Here is a 10,761-nt window from a genome sequence, read left to right as displayed (position 1 = left end):
CAGAGTGTCTTACCAGAATCCATAAACAGAAACAGATTTAAAAGAAATACTGTATGCAGGCGGTAAGCCGTGACAAGATTTCTGTTGATGGGTGCCAGGTTAACATCGTGCCCAAAACAGTGATTTGAGGAGCTGTGATGCATGATACAGGATAGGTAGTACTGTAGGTAATATATGATGTAATGGTTGGGAGTGAGTCAAGCCCCGGGGGCAAATAGTCTGACTCCAGGTTGCTCATACTAAAGCAGATGTTCAACTGACGACAGCACTACAACAGACAGTGCTGCCTGTTATTCAAGTGGTGATTTATTTGATTAGGTTGGCATGTCAACCATTAGAGGTGTGTTGGTAACTTTGATTGCCAAATATGCACGTAATAAAGAAAAAAAAGAAGAACTCACAATACATTTTCTCAGAGTTTTGTCAACACGGTAAGGTGTTCTCCTGCTCAGGCAGAGGTGTGGACGTCTGCTTGTGAGCTTTGATGTTGCTGCTCTGCTCCGAGGCTTGATCCTGCATTCTGGACTTCAAAACAGACTGCGCATCGTCATGAGTGACAGCTCCAAGAGGACAGCAACCGCACAGACATGCCTGAGGGACGACAAACACGAAGATGTTTGGCCAGAGAACAACAAATATCAACTTCACATATAGAAAATGGCCTATAAAGAAGTGTATCTGTGTGTGGAGCCTTCACAGTATAATCAGAGTGCAATTTTTTGTCGTTGCTTGTCTTTGAATAATGACTCTTCTTTAAAAGCCTTGTTGCTGCAGACTTCAGAGAGGGTATAAGAGAAATCAATTCTGTTTAATGTCTGTGTAGAGACAATTGTTGAGAACAATCTCCAGTTGGATTGTCTTTTAATTAGAGGGAAAAGGATATATTGTAGGCGAAAACACACAATAATAAATAAATAAATGGGAAAACACCATTACTAGATGGGGAGAGTAGTTCTTCACGCACTGTGGTGTGCACACGCCAAAACAAATCAAAGTATGTTTTAGACATGTCCTTCTGAGCTCGAAATACAATAAAGGCTTTTAAAGACATTTTCTTTTGGAAATGGCCTTGAAGCTATGTTTTCTTCTCCCTCATAACACATCACTCTGATTCAGTGACAAACTGCCTGGTAGATTGCCAAGTGTTTTATTCTGACAATGTTTTTCCAGACCATTTTCACTTATTACTCCCTCGGGTCATTGCTTTCTCCAGACTGGCCGTTTTACAGACATGACTCCATACGGCCTTGATGACACATATGATAGCTCACCCGATGTGGATCACAATGCCTTCAGCATCACTAGACTTGTGTAAAAGTGAATTGTGCCATACATAGGAACAAGTACACAAATCGAACTCACCTTGAAACATCTTTTAAACCTATTGCTGACGATGTACAATGCAATAGGGTTGATGCACGAGTTGAGTGATGCCATATTAATGCCAAAGTAGTCCAGGGTAAGGAAGACGCTGAGAAAGAAGAATAAATAAAATATGAATTAGTTAAATGAGAGAGGACTATGTGACGAACAATGAGAAACACATTGTTAAATCTGTCATGCTCACCTCAGTAGCTGACACCTTTTAGGATCTTTCTGATCATACATGGTTGATTTCAAGATTCTGCTTAGGTACAGAGGCAACCAACAGAGTGCAAACACGATCACCAGGCAGAAGACTGTCTTTGCAACCTCTCTTCTCTTCAAAAGGAAAGATATAATCAATATTAGAGTTCTGTTTATTTAAAAAATATGAGAAAAATGCCCCAGAAATTGCCAAATGTACTTAAAAAGTAATAACCTGCTTGGTGTGGTCGCTTAATGTATTCTCCGTATGTTTCAGCATTTTCCTGGTCATGAGTGCATAGAAGACGGCCGTCCAAATCAGGGGCATGCAGAAGTAGAAGCCAAAGAGCCACCAGTCCTTCACTGATTTATAAAACTGTTGATTCAACACGACAGAAGCCCACAGTCAGTCGCTGCTGCAGATGACATGATGTCCGATGGTTGCTATGTTACAGCATGCATAAAACAATATCTGAGACACACACGTTTACAAGGGCATCTACGAGAATGTGTGGGCATCTGTTACATGAAGTTATGAGAAAATCATATTAGAGCTATTATTCCTTTCATTTCCTGTCAACGCTTATGAGTATTGCTGTAGGTTGGATGTGAAAAGACAAACACGTGTTGATCTGTTTGTTTTGTCCTGTTGCATTGTCTCGAGACGATTATATTACCTGCATGAACGGTGTGGTTTGCATGGGATGAAGCAGACATATTCTCAGATGCTTGTCTTTATAGTTCATTGTTATCAAATCAAAGCCGACAACTTCAGGCACAGCCAGCAGGATAGAAATAACCCAAATCAGAGTTATTTCGATTGCCGTCCACACTGGAACCCCGATGCCTTTGATTCGATTCCAGGATACTACAGCTCGGTATCTGCAAAATCAATGGGAAAATGTAATGGCTTGGGGGACTTCTTTCTCTGTAACTATAATACATTTTTCAAGAATATTTCAAGGACTCATGCTAAACAAATCTGTCTGCTTGATGAAATACAGTAAGTAGCCAGCGAGCACTATTTCCTTGTAGGGCCCGGGAGAGAGCTGCTTATCTCCGTACCTGTCGACACTCAGAGCACATAAGCTCAGCACAGTGATTCCAACAGTGCTCTTCTGTATGAAGGGGACGAGTTTGCACAGCACTAAGCCAAATGGCCAATCTTCTGCCATGATCTGAAGAAAAAAAGCAGAGAACATTTTCAATGAGAAAACACCCAAAATCAATTCAAGGTGAGATTGAAGTTTGAAAATGGATAAAAAAGAGCAGAGAACAGGACAAAGTGCAACATTGTTTTTCTCATTGTAATTGTAACACAGCGCTATGTGATTAACTCACCCTGTATGCGTTGATGGGAATGTCTATCACAATGTGGATTAGATCCCCCAAAGCAAGACTGGCAATGAGAATGTTTGGTCCGCTTCTCATGCTTTTGTTTACATATATGATTTTCAATAAGGCTGAATTTCCCACTATTCCAATGACAAATACCACAAGAGAAACCACAGTATGGATGTATTTGAAGGCGTCTCTGATTCCAGCTGACTCCAAGCACATAGGAGGGTGCGGTGCTTTTGGTCTGTCTACCTGAGGGGGATGAATTGAGCTGTTGGATTTCTGTTTTTCCAATATTAAAAGACCAGGGGATGCCGTTCCAGAGAGTTCATTTACAGGGAACGGTTCTGAATGCTGATCACTGGCCTCTGCTCCGCTGAGAATATTCCCCAAACAAAGAACGAGAGCAATGGTCCACATTGTTGATGATTTCCTCAAAAAGGCCCTGAAATGGTTTTTCCAGCACTGGAGTGAAATTGAAAATGAAAATAATTAGCACAGCATCTCAGCCTTAAGATTTGCATCAAAGCATTTAAAGGTGAGGCACATTATTTATTTAATTCACAGATCAAAAGGCAACAGTAAATAACAGCACTGAGACAATATGATAAACTGCCAGCTTACCTTTAGATGTACACATACAAACTCTGTATGAAATGAGTCTGTGTAATACCTACAAAATAGGCTGACTGTTCAATACAAAAGACGTCTATACTTCTGCTTCGTTGCAGCGCCTGCTATAAATGATAGAACCCAGCAGAGGGGAATCAGGGTTTTATAGACTAAGGTATTGTTGTCAGCCTTAGTCATCGATCTGTCAGTAGCGACTGTAATTACTTCCCCTGATGCATCATCCTCAATGAAAGGATAGCGTTGAAGTGTATTGTCTGTTATCACAGAGTGAGATCATTTTATTGGCTTCAGTAGGGATATTATGTTAGTGTTGTCTCAGACTCTACACTAAAAAGTTGGCCGTTATCTTGTTTGACATAAATCTTCCACACAAAATGTAAGTGTAGCAATATGTCTATTTTAGTAAAGAGCTTGAAGCCACAGAGTCTCTATCACTGAACTTGAAAGTCATTATAAGTAATGTAATGAGAACAGGAACGCTTGTCTCTGTGACTTTATGACATTTTGGATGTACTTGGGTTTGATGCAAAACTACTGCCGGGCAACTGCACTTGAACAATAACAGAAGTGATACAAATGGAACTGTGCAATATTCAGAGAGTCCTAGAGATGTTGCTTGAGTCGACATATCACGTTTTATAAGAGATGAGTCAGTCTCCAACCTACCAAAGGGATTCTGCCTCTGCATCTCCTGAGAGTCCTAAAGAAGGTGACTTCTCCCCTCGACAGATTTATGACAACCTGAAGAGCCTGGAGGAGCAAGAGACATGCGACAACCAGAGAGATCCCATTGTCAATATCATAACAGACAACTACTCCAGCTCTCTTTTGAACACTCAAATCTGCGCTCCACTAGCGGCAAATGACCTTGGGAAACTATGTGCTGGCACACTTCCACAAGAACAACTGAAGAAAAGTGAGTTGGATGTGAAAAAGTCTGATGACTGTTACCATTCAGGCTGTCTATTTATTTTATTATTGTAACTTCTTTTTTCCATAGGCCATTGGAGAGACCCAAGACGCTTCATTACATCGCCTATAAAGGAGAATCCGTAAGGAGCATTGCTCATTTACAGTAGCATGACGGAAAGTCCAATAAATATGACAGTAGCATTCATATAACATTCCCTTAAGAATTCACAGTGTTTTTTTCTGACTATACATTTGACCTGCATTGTAAAACTTTAATCTACTGGAGTTTTTTTTTTTTTTTTAATATGATATGCTGTGAAATTGATCTGTTACAGTTTGTGATGCTTGACTTTTTGTTTATGATGTTTTTTTATTGTCATATTATTGTTGGTGAAGCTGCTCAACGGGGTCAAACAAACTGAGCACTGTCACTGCTCTTTGATTTATATGTACGTAGTGCTCTCTAAACCACCATTACTGCAGGGGAATAGTCAAAGTGAATGCTATTTCTTTTGAAAACCGGGATGTTTGGGATTATAACGGTTGGCTATCGCCCACTATGATGGAAAAGGTATAGGCCTAGTCCCAAAACATGAGCATGAAGTTAGGTTATGACATTGGCTCAAGGACAACAGAAACCAAAACCGACAAACGATAATTTCCCTTCAGTGGTACTGAAGCCAGCATTTTATATCAGGGCTACAATGAGGCCTTAAAGCGTCACTAAATGTATCTTCCTCAACTGTAGTCTCTTATCTAGTTAGCATTGAAGCTCAGAAGGCAGCTGTTTTCACAAATTAGCTTTTATATGCTAGCAATCCCTGAATGGTTGACTGGTGAATGCAGTCAACACTATACAGTAGTAGACTGTATAAATAAATACTCAATACTAGTTTTTGAGGAGCGAAACAGAGTTAGAAGTTGACTTAAATTACTTCATGAGATGATATAATGACAGATGTGTCTTTTTGTTTCCTGCTGAGGACTTCCTATGCCCCCAAGAGGACAACAATCAATTACTGTAGCTTTAAGATGAGTAGAGTCATTATAGTAGAGCATTGCTGTAACTCTGTATTTGTTCATCTTTGCAGTCCAGGCTCACCAGAGTTCATGGAGGTTCTCTCACTGGATGGAAGATTCATCACGTTGGTGGGCGCTCAGACCCAGACAGATTGGGAGTGGGTGGAGCAGAGCCTCTTCTTCAGCTGTCAAGGTAAGCCATGTCATCAGTTTGGGTGTGAAGGGGTCACCTGTTCCTGCCCCATCTTGCCTCTCATGACTTAGACATCTGTCAAACTCCCAATTATTTCTTTTTTGTACAGTTCAAAAGGAAACTGAAAATCCCCCGTTGTTGCAGGCAGAGGTGGTGAACATGGACGCTGTTGCCGATTCTTCAGAGGTAACCTGCTCAAAGCAAAACATGTGTTTCAACTAAGCACAGTCAAGTTAGGTCAATCTTCTTCCTACAGCGCTAAGCCGTTCAAAATCAGTAGTAGTATTAGATTGAACTAAGTACTGTAGTTAAGTACAATTTTGAGGTACTTCATTCAGTATTTCTGTCTTGTTACCTTTTACTTGCAGATAAACAATGATTAATAGAAAATATAATCAAGAAATGAATGAAAATCAAAAGCAGTAAACACTAGCTACTTAAATTAGTTAAAATGATCCCCAACTTAATTAACACATAACTTGCATCAGCGGCAAGTGATGATTATAAATCTATGGATCAATAATGACAATCCAATAATATAATACACTGTATGTTATACTGAAACTGGCCATTCTGCATAAGAAGTGGTTTTATATTACTATAATATATTTCATGGTAATATTTGGTATATTAATTAGTAAATGTAAATGAGTAATGAGTAATAATTTCTAGAGAGTTTATTTTTTACATAAGGGTTGGAAAGAGTACTACAATATAAAACTCAAGTAAAACAACAGTTTTGTAAACTAAATGTACGTAAGTAAAATAGAGGACTGTTAAAATGTTGGAGTAAAAGTTACTGGGTTAAAAGGGGGTGGTTAATAAAGAGGTAATATGGTGATAGACCTTTAAGTTACAAATACATTGCATTAATAACAAAGTATATGTATTAATTATTCAACTGTCTTCCTCAGTGTAGACCAAATAATACAATTAAATAAAAATTACAATAAATAAAAAGACCTAATAACACCTCGGCGGGTGCAACAAGCAATAGGCTACAACAATTAAAACGCCAATTATAAATAGTCAATGCATATAAAATCAACAGCAGAATAAAACATCACCCAAGCAACACAGAGATGTATACAAAACTGCATTCACAAACACTCATATATAAGCAAAGGACAGACTGTTTTACACATTGTGTAACGCACACACAACGGTTGTGTCGGGGCAGTGTTGCTGACTTTGTCCACTCAGCCTCTCTGTCTCAATGCATTACTCAAAGCTCTCAAACACTTTGAGCTGAAAAAGAATGTGTAGTCAAAAACAGCAGAATGTCTTCACAAGAAAAAGTTCCTTAGTGACAGCACTGAAGGATCCATCAAAAATCATTTTAGCATTTTGGCTAGACCAGGGTTGCAGCTGTCGGTGACACAACATTGTGGCTGTGTTACAATAAGTGCATTAATGCTTGCCATTCCCGTAAGGTTGTGATGCTTACTCACAACCTACTGTGGTTGTGAGTCATTTTAAAGTAAATACTCTACTTTACTAACTATAAGCCATGCCCATATGCGCCAGTATCCCAGAATCTTCCTGCAGTCAAAAACACACCTGTTGACCCCTCTGCTTTAGCCAAGTAAGCTGCTGATTAAGCTAATTTCTTTTTTTATATCCACACAGGGTTTATCGCGACTTTTAAATTCAACTTAAAAATGGTACTATGCAACAGTTGCAAAAATACCCTACGGTGTACTTTTATAAATAGTCACTTTGTGATTTTTAAACATGAGAACATTCTGACCGTTTACAAATGTCCATGTAATTGTATTACTTCCAAAATATTTTAGCATTTTTGCCACCACCACCAAAATCAAAAATGTTGTCTCTACAAAGCCATTACAATATGTGCAACAAACAGATTGAGAAGCTTGTTAAGAAAATGTGCAAGGTTAATTTGATATAAAGCCGGTTGTATGTTACTTACAACAATCTGTAAGAGTATTGCTTTCTTGTATTCACATCAGGAGCCAGGAGATGAAAAGATGGCCGAGATTGAGCACAATATACCGAGTGCGGGTCTGCCTCGTCTCATCGCATACAAGCGAGAGCCAAAACAAACTCCTCATGTTGGAAAGGTATTGGCGATTTTGGCCTGTATCTCTATATTGCCGATAGTGCCTGGAAATGACAGTGATGGCCTTTTTCATTTTCCACAGTAATAGCAGCGAGTGGAGGCTGTAATATCAGAGGTGGAGAGGTGATTGTGAGTCTGTTTTCTTCTTTTTCCTCACCGTAGGTTCCACAGGTTGAATCTAAACAGAATGGGCTTCTTGCACAGTGTGACTATTGCCAGCAGCTCTGTCAGCCCTTCATACACGGTGAGATGTTGGAAAATGAAACGCACTTTAAGAGGGTGAGTGTAGCTTTTTTTACCTCCAACAAGAAATTGAAAATAAATGGAAACAGAGTAGAAATCAGGACTGTTCGGCTAACCTTGACAAAAGCATGTTGATTTGTGTTTTAAAAAAAGTGAGAAGCATTGCAAATAAAAAAGAATGTGTTTTGTTGTAAATGTTCCATTATTCAGCTCTTTTGTTGCAAACAAGCTAAACAAATGAGAGAGCTTATTATGGGAGAGAGAGAAACATTGGCACAGAAGGAGTCAGCTAGGAAGATTGATGTGAACCCGCATGATCCTGTCATGAGTGAGGAGGAGAGGGAAGCCGCTAAAAAGCAGGCTAAGGAGAGGTGAGTAACATGAATGCCCTGTTCCCTTTTGCATTTATTACATGTTATGGATCGAGTGGCAGGCTGCCAAGGACAAACATATATTGCATGCATGTTGATTTTGATTGTGGTATAGTGCATGCCATAAAAAAGCCATATTTCTTATTGTTACCAGTAGCATGAGAAATCAGGTGGCATATGAATTTAATTATCATACCCTTCAGGTTTTGGCATTGTTTTTGACATATTCCCACTCAAAACTAAATATCAATTTATATACAGGTCGAAGCTTTTGCGAGTCCGGAGAAAAACAGACAACTTGATTGTAGACTTTGGTAAGTATGCAACCTGGGGCCCTGAATTACACAAATAAGTATACATTCAAAAGATAAGTGTGCAGTCTTTCATGCTTCTCCTTGAAAAAAGATCAATAGATGGATATCCTCTTTGTTTCTGTATCTCTATATTGCCGATAGACAACAACAGTGAGCCTTCAATGTCTCAGACAAATAACAACACTACTGACTTGTTCTCAGTAAAAGAACAAACAGACGGTGAGCCAAAGGTATGTAAGAACGCACTGCATGTTTTAACAATACCTATATATACTCCTTAACAATACCTGTTCTATCTTCAATGTATTTAACAGAAATATAACTGACTATTTTGCATCACAGCTCAAGGAATTGATTAGGAAGTTCTACAAAAGTGGGAAGGGCTTTCTCACCCTATGTCCAGATGGAACCGGAAATGTTTTGTATCCTTTTAAGAAGTGCACAAAGTGGAAGATCAAGGAGTACATCCTTAATGAGAGGCTACACATTTGTTCCCTTTGATGAAAGGTTTGCACGGTGTTAATGATCCTTAATAGACACAAGTTACCCTTCTGGGAAAGCAGCCATTATAATATCCTCCTCAGAAGCTGCTGACTTCACTTACATCATCTTGGAGGACAATGATGTGTCGCCCAGCATCAAAGGCATTTTCACAAATAAAGGCCACGCCACATGCTATCATCGCACCGGAATGATGTGGTAATTGTTACTCTATTATAACTGCTATTATAATCATTTAGGCAAATGTCTTACTAAAATAAGGTCTAAAAGGAACAGCACCTCAATGTTCTCATCCAACAGTCTGCCAGAAAGCTTTTAACTCATACAGACAATTTCCAATCAAATACAAATATCAAAAACGAATCTATTGTACAAGACACAACATGGTTAAGACCTTTTATAAATGACTTTTTGACCGAAGACACTTTTTTGATTAACCTGCTGCCCCCACGCTCCAGCTGAGGATTTGTCTATTGCTAATCTCTGTGGTGTGTCTGAAGGTTGAATTTGACCCCTGGTGGAGGTCTCTGCTTCAGTGAGACAGGAGCTTTGAGGAGGCGTTGGAATTGGTTGTACGGTGACCCGCATGTACGTAACCTCCCCTTCAAGCCTCTGACCTTTGCCCTGGCCCCGCACATCAGTGTGCGTATACACTCACAGGAGCGCGTGAGCATCACCTTCGCACATAAGCAAAACAGAGTGCACTTCAATGTGGGGTCAAAGGTATGTGATATGAAATGCATGCAGTGATGTACTGTACGTGTTTTAGCACACCAAACTGTATGCAGCAGATAACAGCTATCACTACCACGACTTGTTATTTTTCTTTCAATGCAGCTCATTTCTCCAGAGAGCCATGACAAGCTGGGGCAAGACGTTCTGGAGAGATACATCCAAATGAAGAGCTCAGAGATTCACTCTCTGCTTGGCCAGATGCAGACCTTCATGTCCCACCACTCCGCGAGGCTGAGGAACATTAAGCCACATTACAGTTTCATCGCCCAGGCGCAGCGGCTTAGCCGACAAATGGAGAAGGAGGAGTCACCCGAAGAGATAAAGGCCCATGTAAATTAAGTGAGAAATACAAAATTGGCAAAAAGCTAAAACGGTTATGGCTGTGTTACAGTTTATTGCCTTATATTATTTCAAACGTCTTGAGTATCTGGTGCTTAGTCTTTCATGGTTATATTCTCAGTGTAAAGCTTGAGCTTGATAGAAAAAGATTTATGGACGATTGGGTCAATTGGTTTGGAGAAAATAAAAATCTCAGTGAAGAAGCACCGGTAGAATGTCTTTCTACCGTTTATCAAATATCACCACAAAATAATTCCTCAATTATCTTTCCTCTGCTGTGAATGGATAGTTTCTAATAAAAGAGAATATCTACACCACATAATTAAATGATGACCTTCAACATTTCAGGAAACCAAAGTATTATTTCCAACACCTGACTTAGTTATATGCTGTAACTTTTTTTCCAATCATATCTAATGACCTATTCCTTGAAATATATTTGAAATCCAGCTACTGAAAAACACCCGCCGTTAATCTGCCTGCATACATTTTATATTAGTCTATTTATTTTGC

General features: G+C 39.3%; 2 protein-coding genes across 2 annotated transcripts; one reads left to right on the top strand and one right to left on the bottom strand.

Annotated features, from left to right (window-relative positions):
* Positions 1 to 423: 423 nt before the first annotated feature.
* LOC117481230 (endothelin receptor type B-like) lies at positions 424 to 3,324 on the bottom strand. The gene is made up of 7 exons (XM_034128839.1): positions 2,908 to 3,324; positions 2,632 to 2,744; positions 2,244 to 2,448; positions 1,802 to 1,942; positions 1,568 to 1,701; positions 1,363 to 1,471; positions 424 to 591 (listed from the first exon to the last, which is right to left on the bottom strand). Exons 1-7 carry the CDS (start codon positions 3,322 to 3,324, stop codon positions 424 to 426), a joined length of 1,287 nt encoding a protein of 428 aa, XP_033984730.1.
* An 858-nt stretch (positions 3,325 to 4,182) lies between these two features.
* LOC117481291 (glutamate-rich protein 6-like) lies at positions 4,183 to 10,248 on the top strand. The gene is made up of 13 exons (XM_034128927.1): positions 4,183 to 4,453; positions 4,538 to 4,589; positions 5,541 to 5,662; positions 5,772 to 5,815; positions 7,636 to 7,746; positions 7,908 to 8,024; positions 8,199 to 8,359; positions 8,621 to 8,673; positions 8,815 to 8,915; positions 9,016 to 9,095; positions 9,217 to 9,372; positions 9,675 to 9,897; positions 10,012 to 10,248. Exons 1-13 carry the CDS (start codon positions 4,183 to 4,185, stop codon positions 10,246 to 10,248), a joined length of 1,728 nt encoding a protein of 575 aa, XP_033984818.1.
* Positions 10,249 to 10,761: the final 513 nt, after the last annotated feature.

Source organism: Trematomus bernacchii, unplaced genomic scaffold, assembly GCF_902827165.1.
Source record: "Trematomus bernacchii unplaced genomic scaffold, fTreBer1.1, whole genome shotgun sequence".
NCBI lineage: Eukaryota > Metazoa > Chordata > Actinopteri > Perciformes > Nototheniidae > Trematomus > Trematomus bernacchii.
The sequence above is the reverse complement of the archived record's forward strand: the minus strand, read 5'-3'. Positions and strand labels throughout refer to the sequence as shown.